This window comes from Notothenia coriiceps, unplaced genomic scaffold (assembly GCF_000735185.1).
Source record: "Notothenia coriiceps isolate Sejong01 unplaced genomic scaffold, NC01 NC01_scaffold00003880, whole genome shotgun sequence".
Taxonomy (NCBI): Eukaryota; Metazoa; Chordata; class Actinopteri; order Perciformes; family Nototheniidae; genus Notothenia; species Notothenia coriiceps.
In genome coordinates, this window is record NW_011336581.1 from 97,197 (window position 1) to 117,251 (window position 20,055).

At 38.9% G+C, this 20,055-nt stretch overlaps 3 protein-coding genes across 3 annotated transcripts in view; 1 reads left to right on the forward strand and 2 right to left on the reverse strand.

Moving 5' to 3' along the window:
• LOC104941784 (laminin subunit beta-1) overlaps positions 1-2,272 on the reverse strand; it is a 23,532-nt gene extending 21,260 nt beyond the window's left edge. Inside the window, exons 1-2 of the mRNA XM_010766923.1 lie at positions 2,089-2,272; positions 1,259-1,434 (exon numbers count right to left, since the gene is read on the reverse strand). Coding sequence (XP_010765225.1) covers positions 1,259-1,434; positions 2,089-2,122 — 210 coding nt within the window. The 5' untranslated portion in view covers positions 2,123-2,272. The remainder of the gene's footprint in view (positions 1-1,258; positions 1,435-2,088) is intronic.
• Positions 2,273-13,072: 10,800 nt separating this feature from the next.
• On the reverse strand, positions 13,073-17,076 carry dclre1c (DNA cross-link repair 1C, PSO2 homolog (S. cerevisiae)). The gene is made up of 14 exons (XM_010766924.1): positions 16,861-17,076; positions 16,672-16,723; positions 16,267-16,351; positions 15,960-16,019; positions 15,787-15,842; positions 15,496-15,597; positions 15,224-15,296; positions 14,934-15,074; positions 14,720-14,821; positions 14,312-14,448; positions 14,085-14,139; positions 13,911-13,999; positions 13,697-13,794; positions 13,073-13,375 (listed from the first exon to the last, which is right to left on the reverse strand). The coding sequence occupies exons 1-14, from the start codon at positions 16,967-16,969 to the stop codon at positions 13,326-13,328; spliced, it is 1,209 nt and encodes a 402-aa protein (XP_010765226.1). The 5' UTR covers positions 16,970-17,076; the 3' UTR covers positions 13,073-13,325.
• A 316-nt stretch (positions 17,077-17,392) lies between these two features.
• On the forward strand, positions 17,393-19,449 carry meig1 (meiosis/spermiogenesis associated 1). The gene is made up of 3 exons (XM_010766925.1): positions 17,393-17,474; positions 18,541-18,697; positions 19,202-19,449. Exons 2-3 carry the CDS (start codon positions 18,551-18,553, stop codon positions 19,328-19,330), a joined length of 276 nt encoding a protein of 91 aa, XP_010765227.1. The 5' UTR covers positions 17,393-17,474; positions 18,541-18,550; the 3' UTR covers positions 19,331-19,449.
• The last annotated feature ends 606 nt before the right edge of the window (positions 19,450-20,055 follow it).

The window sequence follows — 20,055 nt, forward strand, 5'->3', positions numbered from 1 at the left end:
AAGTCGTCTCTTTCCTACCTGAAACTAATGATTATTTATATTCTAAAATCAAATAATTAAAAATATTAATTTCTTCTTTCTTGTTTTTATCATTAATAGAAAGCTGCTTCTGTTCAGTTGAGAGTATTATTGCTAATACACTGGAGAATGTGGTAGTAAATCTGAGGTGTGCACATACTTTTGAACATGTAGTTGTTAATTCGTTAACAATAAATTACAATTGGATTTAGCTGACGCTTTTATCCAAAGTTACTTACAATGAGTGCATTAAAACATGAAGAAACAAGCTCAGAAAGCGAGAACTGAAAGAGAGAACAAGATCCGGGGAAAGTGAATAAAAACCTAAGCTGTACTGTGTATATATAATGTCTCAGTGAGTGTGTGATAATAATGTGTTTCCTGCGTTTGTCAGCAGCAGGAGCCTCGCCTGCAGATGGTTTGGCATGGACACAAGCTTTACTCTGTTTCACACACACACACACACACACACGCTGAAATCTCACTATATTGCAGCGTGAGAATAAACAAGACAAGTTTCTCAATTTCACAAGGCCCCTGCCAACTATGTCTGTGTTGAAATGTGAGCGGAGTCTCCCTAAGTGGCTCCACTTAACAGTGTTTGGTGGAAAAATGCGTCCTGCTTCCCCCCCCCTTCAGCATCACGCAGCTCATACTTGAGGACTGTGCTCATCCTCAGGAAGCTCAGAGAAGCCCCCACACTGTGTCATTTTCATAAGGACACCATTCACACAGCGAGTCGCCACAGGGTGTTTGATAAAAAGAGAAACCCCCCCCCCCGTCCCGTCCACAGGCACACAGGGAGGGATTGTGAGGCCACACAGCGCTTATTGTGGAGAGGAATGTCTGAACTCCCACAAGACAAGACATAAAGCAGATACTGTAAATCTGCACACTCCCACACAGAGGCAGGGCTACAACTATTAGCCAGTTAATTGATTAGTCGATTGATTTGGATAATCAGTTAACCGTTTGAGTCATTTTGTCATTTGTTTCACCAGAACATAACCAGGAATGGTCTTTGACTTTCATGCTTTAATTAAGAGTTTTGGATCCACCTGTTTTTGGATAGAAAACTGCTTTTATTACTTTATTTTCCAGACTTTATTTAGAAGAATATATATATACTTTGCCCTACATTTTGAAGGACAAATCAACATCTTACTCGTGACATCCTGCATGGTTATGTGGCTGATATTAAGCGCAGAGTTTTTCTTCCCAGCATCCTCACTGTTCTTACCTCCAGATGTCCGACGATGCAGAAGCGCTCGGGCTCCTTCAGGCCGCAGGTGGAGGTGACGCTGAGCTTGTGCGCGCGGCCAATCAGCAGGTCACCTGTGGCGGGGTAGCAGCTGCCCTCGGTGCAAACATCCGGGAACTCTGGGAACTGCTGCGCCCTGACGGAGGTCCACAGGGCTGCAGGGAGGGAAACATACAGCTGTTAGTGGTGATGGTTCCAAATCCTACATTATATCTTCCTTTACTTTCAATTATAAAACCCAGAGAATCCAAACTTTACCACATGGATTCTGTTTAAGATTGAGTAATACAAAGTTATTTTTTTATTACATTATTCCAAAATGACAAACCTTTCAGGCTCAATTTAATAGTCAACAAAGTAAAATGGTGTTGATACAGTATACATGAAGTAAAACACTTTACATCAAACAAAACAACATTTAAAGAATACATTCTTGCTTAAACAAAGAGCGATGAGTTTTTTGAGCAATAAAGAGTTGTATTAGGCCTTTGAGATATGATTGATATACTATAAAAATCTTACATACTACATAGTAAACAATGTCAAAACATGATTTATGTACATGTACACAGTAGGCACATATGTCCTGTATTAACATGTTAAAACCAAGTGTAAAAGTTTCCTGCAGCAGCCTTATCTTTCCTCATCTCTTAAAACACGATATAATAATCGTTTGCATATGGATATCATTAAATGCGTTGTGGCTGCATACTGTTTTGGCAGCCTAGAAATGTTAATTCAAACCAGAGTGCTGATAGCATCTCAAGAAGTTTTGACATATAAACAAAAACTTCTAAAATAAAACTCACCCAAAGTTGTTATAAAGAGGATTATAAGCGACATTTCCACGAGCAGTACATTGACAGCACGTCTGGTCGATGATGTTGATGATGATGTTGATGCGTCCTTCAGTTGAGAGTCAGTCAGTGTGTGTGAGTGTGTGAAGTGTTAAATCAGAGGCAGTCTTCCTGTAGAAGTCCTTATGTATGGGGTGTGGTGAGTGCCCAACATAGACCTAGAGAGAGTATGGAGTATGGAGTGTGGAGAGTGCCATGGCTCCCTGAAGAAGACTGCTGTGCATCATTTATATGGCAGAAATCAGGTAAAAAAAAATTAAAGAAGTATTAAAGTGTTTCATAAATGTTACTTAAAGGTGGGGTAGGTAATTTTGGAGAAACCAGCTTGAGTGCGCTTGAATTTGAAAGTACACAGCCGGAAAAAATCTGCCTCTTCCTTACAGAGCCCCTCCTCCAACACACACGAACGCGCCCTTGACCAATGAGGGCACGAGATAAGTTTGTGCACAGATGGAAGGCTGACAGGCAGGTAGGCAGTCCAGTTATTTTAGCTGGGCTGGCTAAAATTATTGGTCGTTCTTTTTATAGTACTATGGCTTCCACAGATTACATTTTTTTATGGATTTTTTGTCAAAGCACTTAAGATATTCATAGCTATCGGGATGTTAAGAGCATTCCATGGAATATAACAAAAAGTGTTTCTGAAATAAATTACATACCCCACCTTTAAGTAATAGAAGTAAATGACAGAACAATAAGAGTAAATGCCCAGCATTCAACAAGTAAAAGTAAGCATGAAATACACTAAATACAGTATTCAATTTATAATTTCATAATAATATGATATCTATTGTATTACGGGATTATAATTGTAAATGCATGTACAGTGTGTGCATATGACCCTATGTAGGTGGAGCTAATTTTGATAGTTTGACTATTGCTGAATAAAATCAGAAATAAATGATAATGTAATATAAAACAATGAGATACAATGTACCTATAATCTTTTATTAGAAAGTATATTTTAAATATAATTTGGGTGACTGATCTTTAATTCAGAGGCAATTTAAGTTAGTATTTGACATTTAGATAAACATTTCAAAAAAGATTCCAGGGAAAGACAAACATAAAAACAAGAAATATTTTTGTTTGAGCCAATCTTTTTTTTGGACTTCCCAAATAAATTCAGATGTCTGGATTATCATTTTATGAACACATGTCGACACTGCCACCTTGTGTTATTAATGGAAACTACAGCTATAAAGACCACCACTCAAACTCTGTATTGCTGTCTCATGTTTTATACGCTGTTTGTTAAATGTTCTTATTAGTTACCTCCATCTTTGATAATAACATTGGCTGTACACATCAAGATCCACTAAATCTTGATATAACGAGAGCTCTATTACTTCATGACAAACATCTGCATCTCATGCACATCTGCCTTATTTTAAAGCTTAAACTTTGCCTCCATAATTATATATACAGAGAGTCAGGAATGTATCCTTTCTAAATGCCGAATGAACTAACACCAGAGGTGTCAAATTAAACTCTGTGCATTGAAATGGTGTTTGATGAAAAGCCCTCAGCATGTGTCCAACAGTCATTTCCACTTCCTGAAGATACAGCTGAGAACATTCATTTATGTTCTGAAAGTCCCTTTGCCCCTGTCATCCAGGTGAATTAAGCAGTGTGTGTGTGTGTGTGTGTGTGTGTGTGTGTGTGTGTGTGTGTGTGTGTGTGTGTGTGTGTGTGTGTGAGAGAGGAAGGACGTCGGTAATAATAATAATAATAGCTTAGATTTATATAGCGCCTTTCTTGATGGAAGAATTGGGTTTTTTTCTTTCTAAGGCAGATTTCTTCTTCTTCTGCAATCATTAAGAATTGTAAAGTTTGGTATTATTATCAACAGAAACCAGAGCAGAATCTGATAACAGGCTTTTTGTAAAACTATATTAAAAATATCATTAAATGGCCACTAAAATCCCCAAAATGTCCTCATAGCTTGTTGTATCAGAATGAAGACAGAAACGGGGAAATGAATAAAGTTAGAATTTAAGGTCATGCAGGACGTAAATCTGGACAAGTACATTATTTTTGCAAACATTTTTACTTTAATTTAGAAATTCAAACTAAATATCTCCCTCCTGTAACTTGTTGTTTTTCTTGAACTCATGTCTGACCCTACTTTATAGAATGTGTTCCTGTTATTGCAAAGGTAATACTTAAACATACATCCTGAGTTTCTCTCTCTTTTATGTGCAAACTGCAGCATAAGAGAATTAATTGTTCATTACTGGATATGCATCGCTGCATTCTCACGCGGGAATCTCTTGTTCTCACGGGATTGATGAAGTTGCCTCGAGGCACAACTCTTAATTGTCCTCTATTTAGAAGTAGGTTGCTTTGGATTCTTGACATATCATATGAGCTTTACTTTACTTTCAGGAGAATTGACTCTCAAAAAAGGTCATTTGTATTATTTGTTGGTATTTTCAATATTTCTTTTTCTTTGGCTGTGTTTCTAGCTGTACTGCATCTATTAAAAAAAGAAAACTTCTGTCCCCACTCTCCTTTAATCCCACTCAATTAAACTTTACTGTATTCTGGCTGAGCTGCAGATATGAAATAGATTCAAGCGGACTTCATCCTACATCTTTCATTATTGTGCAGGGATTTTAAAGACACACTAAAACACACACTCCCTCAACAGCAGGGGTGAACACACTTCTCGCAGTTTCTTTTCTCTCTCCTCCCCTCCTCCTCTTTCTTCTTGCCGTCATTTTAATCCTTCCTCCATGCTGAGAGTTCAGTGCAGAGTGGAGAGAGGAAAAGAGGAAAAGAAAAAGGGAAACACAAAAAGGACCCGATTCCTCGTTATTTGTTCATACCTGTCTCGTTCTTTAATTCTTCTTCCTTTCATTTGTCAGATCTTCTTCCTCTGTGGGATAAGGTAAGACATGGGATGTGGAAACTCCTCACCAGCCACCAAGAACAGCAGCAGCAGCAGCAGCAGCAGCACTGCAGGTCAGAAACAATGTGAGAGTTTGTGCTTGAGAATATTTCAAATGGTGTTTATCTAATAGCATAAAACATAATAATCCTATAATTTACATAGCACCTTTAAAAAGATTCTGATTCTAAATCAAAGTTACAACGTGCTTTTAAAACATAATTTGATAATTACGTTTTGTTTAAGAAAATGCCGGATGATAAAAGTGAGTTTTAAGAAGAGATTTATTTTTGCAATATTAGAGAACATAGGAGATGATATAAAAGATTCAACACTTTTGAACGACTCAAGTCATTTAGGTAAATTGTTACATGTTACATTTTGCTCTTAAAGGCATCGTCAGGGATTTATTTAACCACACAAAGCTGATTGGACAAACCCATACCTGTTTTATGTTGTTGACAGCTTTGCCAACACCCACCACCTGTCTAACAATGTTTCTAAAGACACCATATTCTATCATTGAGTACACTGAGTAAGTGGTGTTTATTTATATTTTATATGATATTCAATGACTAACAATAACAGTCAGTGGAGGACGGTAGCACAGTAACAGGTGTAAAGATTTTTTTTTTTTAAATAATGTGAAAAGAAATATTAAATAGTAAAGTCATTTACACACTTATTCATTTTATACATCTGTCTGTTTGAAACTTCAGGGCAAGCCGAGTCTTCAACAAAGGTGTAAGTTCATTTTACTCAGACACACGCACGCACGCACGCACGCACGCACGCACGCATGCACGCGCACACACACACACACACACACACACACACACACACACACACACACACACACACACACACAAAATCCATTAGAGATCAAATGCTATGCTTTCTTTTCCTTTTTTTTTTAAAATGGCATTGTGCCCCATGCAAGAACCCAAAATGATTCCTTCTTATGTGGCACATTGAAATTATTTGACCAAATGTGAGCTTTCACAACATTTTTCAAGTGTATAGTCAGCCACTTATCACAGGGGAACATTTTACGTTAACAAGTATTGGCTTTAATGTTTAAATATCATGGGTTTAAAAAAAGTGGTTGGGTTTGATCTTTAAAATGTGTTGAAGGCAACATGCTTACGTGCCAGTTTAATACATATCTAAATCCAAATAACACACACAGTCACACACAGTCACACACAGTCACACACACAGCTTCAATTTCCTGTTGAGTCTCCAGGGTCATGAGAGCATGGGAGACAGAAAACACTGACGACCACTTCACAGTCGGCACGTGTTTGTTTTCCTTTTGTATACATGTATGTACATACAGTATACATACATATAGATATATTCACATAACCTGTGAATAGCATTTATATTTAGTTAAAACTACCAATGCATTAAATTGTTATGAACGACAATTTATTTTCCAATAATGCCGTAAAGTTATCAAAGGATTTATTAAAATCTTTCATTTCATTAGCGCTTCACGTGCATTTAATTGAATGTTTGATGTGTGTGTTAATTAATGAAACTGTCGTCCACAGAGCAAGACTTGTCGTCCCTCGGGAGGCCGCTGTGGAGGGACGGATCCTGATTTTAATGAAGAGCCAGGTGTGTGTGCTTTGCTTCAGTGTGTGTGTGTGTGTGTGTGTGTGTGTGTGTGTGTGTGTGTGTGTGTGTGTGTGTGTGTGTGTGTGTGTGTGTGTGTGTGTGTGTGTGTGTGTGTGTCGACCTCCAGTTTCTCTTAGCTTTTTTCTCGTTAGTGAGAGCTATAATGCCGCATCAGCGGTTAAAGGGCCGTGCCAGGGTTGTTGCTTTAGGCTCCAGAATTAATTAAACAGTTTAATAAGTACATTTGAACTTATTTGGTGTTTTGATTGTATTTTAAGCAGATTCCATTTATCACTAACTGTGCCATAACTTTTTATGCACATTATTAATAATCTCTATAGTATAGATTTTTGTTTTTATTTTCACTATATACATTTGCTCTTTTTAATCCTTCAGGATAAAGCTCAATGTTATTTTAACTAATTAACTATCATGCACTGTAATTTGCTTTTGTTAAATAAATCCCTTGAAGTCAATCCTGCTGCTCTTCTTTATGCCTCTTAGTGAAATGAAAGACGGAGAAGAACTAAGAAGAGGAAACCCTGCAGGCGTCCTTCAGTTTGCCATCAGAGACTCACCGAGTGATGAGGAACTGCTCTCATCTTCTCTCGCTGCTTCGTCCTCCGTGAGGACTGTGCTGGGATCAGCTCCTCCTGGTTTTGCTTGCTGTGGAGCCTGCTGTAAAACAAACTGGTGAAAGACTTGTGTGCTTCTTTTGGAAGCAGATGGACTCATCACACAGTGACAGTTTAAACATATGAAGGTGCTTAGATAGTTGGCTCCACTTCATTTGACCTTATTGGCTTGTTGTGTATCTGCTTAATGAAACAAGAGGCAGAAGCTGTGGTAACTCTCCTTGTTGAGGGAGTAATACTGAGTTCATCCAAATATGTAGTAGGACTAAATGTTAAATATAAATAGGGATAAGTGTGGTGATCAGTCAACAAGTGTCAGTGTATCCCAATCCTCTTCTTATGTGCCTCACTGCTCTATTGTAGTCAGAAAACTATTAAAACCACACCGATGAGCAACACGGTTGCACTGGTTGGCATTTACCTTCATTATCATGAACACACACACACACTGTATTTTTATTTTGACGGCCTGCTGAAAATAGTCCCTAACAAAAGCACTAATGACCATTATTTAACAAAATGACTTTAGCCTTTTAGGAATATACAAATATAGATCAATGAGCTGTTTTCATATATTAATTGTACATGTCCATGTTTAATAAAACATTTGATTTAGGGAGCATGTCTCTGTAAGGTTTCCACAGTATAATATAATAGTAATGAAGCCTGGATTAACGTTTAGTACTCATGTGTAGCTTGTTTTGTTTGAAATGATAACGTGCACACTCTTGCCAGCAGTAAGTGGCTCCTGCTGTGAGAGGACGTCAGAAAATCATCTCTCCTTTGGGCATTTACACAAAATGAAAGCTGTATGAATGTTTTTGAGAGTGCTGTTTTTACCATTTGTGCTCCACGTGAACCCACCTGTTCTCTCCCAAGGACAATACCTGTTGGTTTCTTAGGAAGTGGCTAAAAGAAAGCATATTATGTCACTGGCTCTGATGTTTCTCAATTTGATTATTTGACAGAAGAAATCATTGAAATGTATTGTATATTGTAGCAATTTGTTCAAGTCTGTTCAAATCCACCCAAATAAACCACAATCTGCAAATGTCTTGAGGTTGGATTTCAACACGTTTCAGCCAATTTGAATTAGTAACACATTCAGAGAGCTTATTAAAATAAATTGTTATCCTTCCTTCTCACCACATCAATCCTATAGTACACATTCACTGTATTTGAGTTAATGTAAAACAATCGATCGTAATATTAGTCTTGCTCTGTGATGCTGTTGTGGAATTTCGACACAAAAATGTCTATGTTTTTGTAGTGGTTTCGTTTTTTACTGTCTTCAAAATGTTTTCCTTTTGAGATGCTAAAATGTGTAAGAAAGTAAATGATTTCCCCTGAAAGCTGCTTCTCTTGTTTTCAATCAAGTGATACTTTTGCTGACTTTTGTTTAACCATGAAATGTAAAAGACAAATAGATCATATAAACGGCAGGATAAAGTGAGGAACAATGGTTTATTGAGCAATTATGTTAACCAGCCCAAAGAGAAATACATGAACAAAAACAACAGTGACTAAGGTTGTATTTGAAGAATTCATATTTGAGATACATTGTATTGTTTTCAGCATGTCGGCCAATAAGTAATGAGAAATTGCAGTACAGAAATCCTGAAAAAGATAAGAACGGTGTCACTACAGCACAGCTGGTTCAACAGCTACTTACAGGTTTAGTTTTTAAACATAAGTAGAATTTCCCAGAATACATCCCAAAATATGTGTTATTTCTCTCGAGGATGAATATTCAAATGTTTATTAGTAGTACAGGGGTAGACATTAAGGGTAAAATGCCACTGGCCCTCCGGGCCGGTGGAATTGTATTATCACTGGCCCCACCATTGTAACCACTGGCCCGGAGCATTCGTCCAAAAAAAATCGACTTATAATGAAGAAAATGAACACATTTGTTGCAATAGTAATTTATGCACTAACTACATTACTACTTGTACTACAACATTTGAATCATCAGTTCTTCCTCATTTCCTCAATTGTTCATATTTGGTTTATTAAAATAATGATATTGTGGTCATTGTTAAAAATGTCAGCTATTATTATAGTATATTATTATTTGTATAATGCGCTTTCTGCCTTCCTGTCATTAGGAGTTAGAAATGTAATGGCTATGTAATAGATTAGATTAGAACCTTCATTATCCTAAACTGCTGGGACGTTTCCCTAAAGCCAATACCTTTACTCTTCACTTACTTGTCAGCATAGGTCGGCATTGATGTATAGAGCCGACAGAAGACCTTGTTTATATTGGCATCATATTGAGAGGTGCAGTGACGTGTCCTAAAACCAGGAAGTAAGCTGTTGGTTTCCTCGACAAAAAGCAATGGGATTTCTCCACAGGGTTTTGGAAAATAGCTGGAAATAAGGTCTCTGTGGAAAACAACACCTGTTTGATAATTGCACGGTTTTGTTCAGCCGCCGGATAATATCACATGTTAACCCTACTTTTATAATTTTCATCATAAATCTAATCGGAGATTTATTGTATGGGTTTTAGGACGCGTCACTAGACGAGATGACAACTCCATCTGATTCTATGCTGGCTTGAAACGTTAGATCTTAGTGCGTAACCGGCCCTCAATTGTGTCGCTTCTGTCAGTCAAACATACACACAGCATACACACTTCTTCAATAAAAGAAAGTCACCAGGAGGAGTTAAAGGAGACCTCGTGTTTAATAGAGCAGTCACATCCGAGTATGAGCGCGAAGACCAACGTTTCCAAGCCATGCCTGATTTCGGATGTGATGTTCTTCTTATCTTGATTGTGTGCCATGGTTGCCCGCTGGCATCTTAAGCCAATATACGCTGTGTAATATAATTCCTACAGAAACATTTATGAGCGTATATGCGGATAGTGTGAAAATTAATCTAGCAAAGTGAGCGGAGGTACGGATCGTCCGTAGTAAAGGAGTTCCGAGTCACGCTACAGGCCCGTAACACCTGGAACCAAAACGTGCCATTTATCAAACAGGTTTGTTTTCCACAGACTTTATTGTCCGCGAGAGCCGTACTTTTCTCTCCGACAGCACCCCTGTTCTTCTCTGCGAGCAAACAGCCATTTGCCTGTTTTGTTCCTGGTACGAACAACAACTCATCAACGACAACCGACTCACCAAAACGCTATGTTGTAGCGTTAATAAACGAAACCAGGCAACCATATTTAGCACCGTCCACCAAAGTTATCTCTAGGGAACATCGACTCACTAGCAGCGACTACAATACATTGTAGTGTTTTTTCTAATAAGTCATATTATACTAAATGGTCTGTGCGCTGCTGAGACACAGTGGTGCCATGGTCGGAATATGGGCTGGACAGTAAGTAAGAGTAGAAAATATAAAACTGGCTCTACTGGGGGCTTTGACGAAATCATCCGCCACAGGCGCCCAGCGTGTAGGGATCCAATTATATGAAAGGTTCTAATACTATCGAGCCTCTCGTAAGCTTAGCCCAATATAAGACTCCATTAACAATTTCATATGGTATCACTAAAGAAAAGGCATGTACTCTATCGGAGTAGGCCAAAAGAAGAGGTCGACAAATTAAACATATACATTATGATGAGTATTAAATGACCCATACTACAATTAATAGAGTTTCAGCGTCTATTTGATTTATCATCAAACTTCAATTGCATCACTACTCATATATCAAGAAGTGAATTAATTTTTAAAAAATAAAACCCAAAACACAAATCTTTAAGTCGAAAACAACAATATGAGGGAAGAGACAAAGTGAGTGCAACGAGCGTGCGAGATTATGTACAAAATGATTAGTTGGTAGTGCGGAAGTGAAACTTAAGTGCCTCGGTGACATAAATGGTTCGGTGCATTGCTTTGCAAACCCTGAGGTGTGGAGGTTTAGAGGTTCAGCTGGCAGAGGAATGTAAGGCATGTGTGGTATTTATAGAAACGGGCCCCCATTAGAAACAGTAATCCTGCAGCATGTAAGTGGACGAGTAGAGCGAATGTGGCTTCACCAAACCCTTCACATGGAGCCCTGACTACCGCTTTCTGATGACCCACTTCCCTCTCCTGAACGCCAGCTTCCTGTAACAGCTGCGACAGTCATCTGGATGAGGCGCTTTGACGCAAGGCGTGCAGGGAATATCCGAAGTCTGACCGACGCCTGAGGGACTCCTGAGAGCTCCGCCTTGCTCTCCTTCCTCCTGAGTAATTTATCCGCAGTCTTCATGTTGCTCCAGGGCGGAGGATCAGCGTGATCGGGGAAAATACGAGTCCTGGTTCTGGGAGGAGTGGGTTCGACAGCGAGGCGCAGAGGCGTCAAGACTGAAGTCCTTACCTTTGGGGTTTCCTCCTCCTCACTGAACAGTCTGGGGTCTGTGAGCCCGTCCATTTTGGAAGGGGAGGGCTGGGGACAGAGTAGCAGGATTGGTAATTGGCTGCCTGAGGCTGTTCTGGCTTGTCAGGAAGCGTCCGTGGGTTGAGAAGTCCTCCCATTTCGGAGGGTTGTGAGGAGCCTGCAACCTCAATTTTCTCAGCTTCCTCATCGTCCTTTTCCACCTCACCCTGACATAGATTGTTGTCCTCCTTTTTCCCTTGTTATCCTCCTCCTTCCTCCTTTCCCTCATCCTCCTCTTCACCATTGGAACTTCATGCTAGGTCTGCGTAGTTGCGTGAAACAGGACTGGGCGTGTCTGTGGACTGTCCCCCCCCCCAAAGAGGAAAACAGTCCTCTTGGCAGACACAGGGGGCCCTGCTTCCCTGAAGAGCTTTCAACTAAAAGGATTACCAGATGAGCAATAAAATGTTTGTTCATAATAAATCATTTTAAAAAAGGATTAGAGCCCATTGTAGGCTTCGATGAAATGAATACACCATCATACCAACACATGTATACATTGCAACAATATAATCCCCTAAAAGAGTAAGGGGGGTTAAAATAACAACGCACCATTTTTATTTCTGTGGGTTGAGGATTCTTCTTTTTCCTTCAACTGGGGTGGCCAGAATCCAGCCCCCGTCCAAAACAGGGGCTTCTCAAATCGGCGTGGTCTGAATTCCTAAACAGGAAAAAAGAGAAACAGGACACCTCCAAAATTAAACTTTTTAAAAGGGGTCCCATGTCCATGGCCATTTCTACTTGATCATATTCCCCATTTGTTGAGGTCTACTAAAATACATTTTTATTGTGCCCAATTGGGTCCAAAACTCCACATTGGGTTTCCTCATTCAGCATCTCTGTATAGTTATGTTGTATTCTCTTTGTCCTAAACGGCTTGTTGGAGCTCCTGCCCCCCCCCCTCCCTGTGAGCCCAGTGGCCATCTGCGAGACAGCGAAACCCAGAACCCAGCCAGAAACACACACACACCCGCAGCCTGGCTGGGAGTTTGTGTGTGTGCCCAGGCTGAGTTCCGCAGTGTCTCGCCGACCCCACACCAGTGAGCCAACTCACAGTGTCCCGCTCCTCGCAGCAGCGAGCCTCGCAACGTCCCGCCTCGTGTGTGTGTGTGTGGAAGTCCGCGGATTGGTCCAAACGTAACGGACCAATCTGAGGAGCCGTTACGTTACGTTACGTCACTATACACGAAATACGTCACTATACCCAAGAAGTAAACAATGGAAAAAGAGAAATCTCCAACGAGGCGTTCTGGGGCAGCAGAGACAGGTCTTTTCTGCGTTAGAGTTTTACTCGCTACAGAGTGTACTTTGAGGGTTTGTGACTCTGCAGACCGTTTACATGCAGAAAAAGCAACATAACACACAAGGGGACGGGTAAGAACCAGAAAAGCATGACATGGGACCTTTAGGTTTGTTAAATGACAAAACGTTGTATAGCGTCCAGCTATTTGTTTTGCCCATTATCTGCTGGCAAGTCATCCCTTCTCCTTATTATATCTTCGGAATACCATTTGCTGTACCAAAATAAAGAACTTCATTAGAGATGCACATTCACTTTTAACTCCATTGTTATTTTTCTCACACACACAGGCCCGAAACACATGCACACACAGGAGCCAGACATGCATTCATTGGGCCGGCGTGTTTACCAAGGAGAAGTTATTGGGCTTCAGGGGCGTCAAAGAGGGAAAAGGGCCGGGGTCGGCACTCTGTTGGGGGAAACATCTTCAGAGAGTCTGGTATCTCTAACATATCCAGCTGTAAGAATGCTCCTACTTCTCTTTGTGGTTTGTTTTTGAAAGAGAAGCTCCAAATGAAGCTTTGATAACAGAATGTATTATCTTATATTTTCAGATGTAAAGAATGAAAAGTCCTCCCAAACGTTCAGCTAGCTTCCAAGAAACAACATTTCATATATCAATTTCCACGTACTGTAAACCAGCATTGAGGCTAAGGAAACTGTTACAGATGTCACATTTTGCACAGCACCTGTTGTGGTTATATAATGTATATGAAAGTGTGTCTCTCACCATATGTAGGTCGCTTCACCATGCAGCGTTTGAGGGCTCCCAGAGGTTTGTATACTGTCGCTGCTTGATCCGACTGGTTCCTGCACATCAGCATCAGCCTGTTAAAATACAAAGTGTCAACAAGTGTATGGCAAATGCAATAACAACTCAGACTCTTACAACACGTCTTAAAATAGTTTTGGAGGTTAGCGTGTTGTATTAAATCTTCACTCACATCTGTGTGACCTCAGTGAGTGTGCGACCAAGAGGGATGACACTGGGGTAGATGTTGACGGGCTGGAGGTAGGAGAGGAAGTCTTTCAGCTGAAATCAGAGGCACATACATTTTAAAGCACATTATTTCAAGAAGAAAATTAAGAGATATAAGCATTGTAAGCATCTGTAGTACCTCTAAGTAGGAGGAATGGAAACTGAAGCACGCTCTGAAGGAACTTGCTCCTGTTCTGGAATAATAAACAGAAAAAAGGCAAGTTTAGCATCCATAGATTTATGTTGAATTCTTCTTTTTGTGTCTTTTTTCACTAAGCACTTTAATTGACTACTAAAATGTTAATGTGTCATGACAAGCGTTTGTAATTGAACAAATATTCTGGATACATCTGAAGTTGCTCTTACTTTATGACAACGTTTGTTTTCCTCGTCCTCTCTCCGAACCACATGGTGGATGGTTTGATGCTGATGATTTGAAGAGGGGTCCCGTCAGACGCTCTGCAGCCACACGGCAGCCGGCTGCCCTGGAAAAACTCCTCAGCCTACACACACACACACACACACACACACACACACACACACACACACACACACAGGATTATAATTTGTTTTGAATAATAGTGTCAATGACAAAGAGGTTATCTTATGGGTTTTTGTATTTGCACAAATGCACGGCCCTTCTTTGTGTGTGTGTGTGTGTGTGTGTGTGTGTGTGTGTGTGTGTGTGTGTGTGTGTGTGTGTGTGTGTGTGTGTGTGTGTGTGTGTGTGTGTGTGTGTGTGTGTGTGTGTTTATGAGAGACTTTAAGTGGGACCTTAGGGTGTCGACAGGCATGGATCTGCGTCCTGCGGTCAGTGGTCACGTAGCTCAGGAGCTCCGGCATCTTCTTGAACATCTCTAGACTGTTGACATGGATCTGAGAGTAAAATAAATATAAATTTAAACATATAATAGGAGACGGCCACACCTGCATGTTTGGATTTGTGCATGAAAGGATATTATGGAAAACAGAACCATGTTTGCGCTACCTGTGTGTTGAACTCCTCTCCCAGGTTGGTGAACAGGTATTCATATCCATATGCAGCTTTACAGTTGAGCCACACAACATGATAAGCACTCTGACTGATCCAGTTTCTAACAAGCTCTGAGATACCGTCCAGACAAACGTCCTGCACAGAGAAATTACAAATTACATTACAATCATTGCATCTATGGTTCAAATACATTTTAGATCAAAACAAATGAACCATTGTTAGTATGAGTTTTATCAACAATTCCTCTTTGTACTTCATAGCCAGAGACCATCCCAGAAACGTACCCGAGTGGGAATCTGGAAAAATCGTGGGTCATAGAACGTTGAGTCCAGATAAATGCTCTGTATATCCTTCACTCTGAAACATGAAAGAACAGCGTCACACATAAACTGTGATAAGGCAAAGGTGACAAAGAAGAGGGGGAGAGTGTCTGAAGACGGGGTTTAGGTGACATTTTTACATTTAGTCATTATCCAATTCCTAAACTTTTACTCTCTTGTTACTTTTGAGAAACTTGAAGAGGCAAAAAACTGTGAAGATGTTCATCAGGACCGACCTGCTGCCAGAGTGCAGATGTTCGATTCTTGACACATCTCCAGCTGCAAACCTGAAGTCTCCTGTATACAACACGTTCCCCTGAGAACCCTCAAACAGGAACCTGCAAACACACACACCATTTCTGACTTAAAACCAAAATAAAACGTTTAACATTGTTTGAATATGTATTTGCCCTGACAGACCTGTATTTTAAAATAGCCTATACATATGTTACATTTCAAAATATGAATTTGTATTAATCAAATCAGACAACTTTCTTAAAGTCTAAGACAGTTAATGTTCAACTTACATAACAGAGCCAGGACAGTGGGCTGCAGCGAGCAATGTGACCAGAATCTCTTCTTTCTGTTAAATTAACACCAGAAAGAGAGTTGCAGAAAATCAAATAGGGAAACACTTAAAATTAGGAAACTAAATCTACATGTGTGACTGAATGACTACAAAACAATCCTCAGTTTTTACCTCTCCAGATGCCTCATCAACCAGAGAAATCTGAGTGGGACTCTCCAGCTCTAATGCAACCTAAAACATGTAATTTTACCAGAATAAAAAAAAGAAGAAAATAATTTAAAAAATGTTTTGGGTAAAGGGACAAAACCTCTAATTTGACCAAAATACTATAAAGCCAAGCAGAGATGAACATGACATGAAAAGCAAAACATATTTTCTGACACACAGAGAATCAACTTAAGGTAGAAAAACGTCTGTCACAGGATAAATGCTCTAATTATCACATGCATACACAATGAGAGGAATAAAGGTAACTTACAATGTATTCCTCCCAGAAAGCGTACTTGGGATTGTTCAGAAGAAGTTCTTTGGTCACGAAGGAGCAGTAAAGCCTAACTGTACGACTATAAACCAAGAGGGAAAACAATAATACAGCACCATAAAAATGATATCTCCCCCATTTCGTTTATATGAGTTACAGTATGTGTCCAAGTAATTTCTTTGTGGAATTCTTTATTTATTTTCAGTATAGCAAAAAAACTTCATCATATAATCTCTTGCATCTGGCATATAACTTAAATTATCCATAATGTAACACAATACAATATTTTTCACTACATTTGAGTGGATTAGAAGCAGAAAATTGAAATACTAAGGCAAAGTACAAATACCTAAAAATGTACTTCAACTACACAATAAAGTTGCCTTTGCCAAAAAACTTCACCTGAACTGCAGTTTTCTCCTGAGTATCGGTGCTTTTAGTCCTTTCATATGATCTGTCAATAAGATAAAACAGATAAACAACAACGACAACCTGTAATTTGGTGTTATATGTCTCTGTGGATAATCAATTTTCATCCAAACTTCCATTAAACACTAATGGTTTGTGATGCTAGCTGGCTGCCAGGCTCACCTTTGTGGCAGTGGGAGAGGAAATATGCCCGGGAATGTAGGTTCTCCCGGTCGAACCGATCCAAAGACATGGTGGAATACTCCTTCATTCGACCTGCAAATGAACTCATGTTTATGCCAAACTGTTTTAGTGGTATCTGGTGAAATTATTGTAAAGTTATGTCCAGCGGAGAGAGCATATTTTGCTGTCATCTCCAGTGTTTGTCCCGCCCATTAATTTCAGTTCCTCTTCTTCGTCGTCTTTGTCGTTTCGGACGATTCAAGTGCATTTGGTAAATATTACCGCCATCTAGTGTCCATTTATACTCATAGGTGTTCTTCTTGAATTGAGCCTCTGCTGTAAATATTGTTTCACACTTTTCTTGACACATGCTTCCCTTTTAGGGAAAACTATATCAACAGATCCAACAAAGTGGTCCCAGAGTAGTCCGTTTATGTATTGTTTTGCTGCTGAACGTATTGCCTTGTTGTTTGGCGCCATCTCCTGGAAGCTTTTGGCCGTTGTCCTCCAACACAGAAGAAGAAACCTCACGGTAACCAGGCAACCAAAGAAAAGCTAATAAATATCACCGCATGCTAACTGACGTCCGAGAGAAACTAGTTTTCCAAACAAATGTAAGTAAACAGTTATCAGTATTTTATATCAAGTAATTGTAGGGTAATGTATGGATTTTGAACTGTATGAGAATGTAAGATATTTTCAATGGACGTTATAAAAAAGTAGAGGTCATAATATAGTCTTTGTTGACAGCGGGTTGACAGTAATGCTCGAAACTCTATTTAAGAATGTTGTATTTAAAAAAAAAAAATCGAGCAACACAATTTACTTTTCTTTTTAATATGTCACATTGCTTAGTGCCAATTCTTAAGTGCGAAACGCATTGTAAAGCATCACTTGACTTATTTTCACTGAAATGTCACTTCGACACTCACAGTCTGACTGACAAAATGCGTCAGTTCCGTCTGCCATCTGTCGCCTGTAGGATCATGTTCATGTCTAATTAGCCTCCACATCTTAACTAAATGTTTAAACTCTTGTGCATTGTTGATTCAACACGTGTTTTTGATGATTCTAAAAGAAAAAAACAAGAAATTAGCCGAATATACATTTTCCTAATCCCGAGAATACACGTTTGTTTTTGTGTTAATCCAATAAAACCAGTCAGACATGAGATAAAGGAATATAAATCAAAAGGTGGTATGGTAATATTCTACTGCTCACTCTTAAAGTGTAGAAACATTTTTTTAAACATTGTATATTTTTTAAGTTATTTTACAATGCTGTATAATATAGTGACTGACATACACACAAAAGACAAGAAAAACAGGATGGAACAGTGATAATAAAAAAAAAGTGTAACATACAATAATAATGTAAAGAAATAATACATAAATAAGGATAAAAACAAAGGAAGCTGAGCTATTGTGTATTTACATATTCAATAATCTATTAGGTCTATTTGGAGCCCCTCAATTGGTATTTTATTTCTCTAATTTAAGAAAGTACATTTGGCCTATATGTCTTTCGATCCATTGAGCAAAGACAGGTTGGTGTGCATCTTTCCAGTGAAACAAAGCTAAGCATATGGCAAGTAAGGCCAATTATAAAGCAATTTTTGTTATAACTTGTCACTCTGTTTAGCAGAAATGTAATAACTTGTGCATTTTGTAATATTTCCAGCATCACCACCATGTCCTTTACTACTGATAACAACTCTACACCAAAGTCCATGAGCCGAGCCAAAGGATGGACCGCAGAGATAGAAAACCTTTTCAGATTCCAGCAGGCCGGCTACAGAGATGAACTGGAGTACATACAAGTCAAACAAGGGTCCTTGGTAAGTATAATGATATGAATGTGGAAATGATCATCTATTTTTTTCTTTATCGAAACATCAAACACAAAATGTTTCTTGTAAATGCAACCCAGGAACAAATGTGCATTGTGTCAGGAATATTGTGCAAACAAATTAACTCATATTAGACAGATAGACAATATAGAAGGTCCTGATTTTTGTCTAGGACCATTTTTAGAATTTAGTCAACTTAAAACAGATATCATTCTTGGTACATATTATTGTTATTAGTTTGTTGTTGTGTTCATTGGTACATTTAATGGCATATCACTTGTCTCACAAACTCTATTTTTGTTTGTTTATATGAAGCTTCTGTTCTCACTAATTGACAGCATACTCATTTTTTTTCATTGTGAAAAAAATACTTGTTAGCATTGTGTCCTTTCCTTTTTAATGTAACAAGACATTAGAGGAACCAGGAGTTCCAGTAAAATAACCAATTTTAAATGATGTTAGAGGTTATAAAAAAAAATGTTTCTCTCTCAGGTTGACAAATGGCCAGAGTCCGGCTTCGTGAAGAAGCTCCAACGTCGAGACAACACATTTTATTACTACAGCAGGAAAAGGGAATGTGAGGAACGTGACATCAACAAAGTCAAAGTGTATGCATATTAAAAGGTGTTCTGGCCTCCATCAATATAATAATACAGCCTGTTGACACACACTATATCTCAGATTCACCCCTGCCGAAGAAGATGACCTCTGTTTTCAAATAAAATATTTTTTAAACAGCTGATAAGTTTTTTTTTGTGATCATCTTGGTGGGTGATTGTATTTTTTGGACCAGTGCATTTTGTTTTCCACAATGTGAACATGATTTTCCTCCTGCATGCATGGTTTTACCAAAGCCATAGTTCACTTAAAAGTCCCTGCCTACTCACTTTCAGTATAATAGCTTAAAAGAAGAAGGAAGAGGGCTTACTCTGTGTTTATGGATAATTTTTAATTATTATTCCCCAAACATGAGATTTTTGAATTAAGTTATCCTGGAGTTGCAGTTGATTATGAATAATTAAAAACAAATAAGGCATGTTAAACTGTGTAGGATTTTTTAATGCGATCACTTTAATACCTTCAGTTATAATTACATCATTACAGTAACCAAACATGTTTTTCTTACTGTATTAAGCTGCAGGGTTTAACGAGGAGAGATGTTATTCCCACTCATGACCTGTTTAAAAATGTGATGTTTTATTTTGCTGGGATTAAACACTAGGCCCGTCACACTCTCCTCATGTGATGCTAACATGAGGGGTGAGATTACGCATAGAGCCCCCATTGCTCTCAGATCTGTTTTTTTCTTCCCCACATCAAGGACATATTGCTTTACTTCGCTGCTT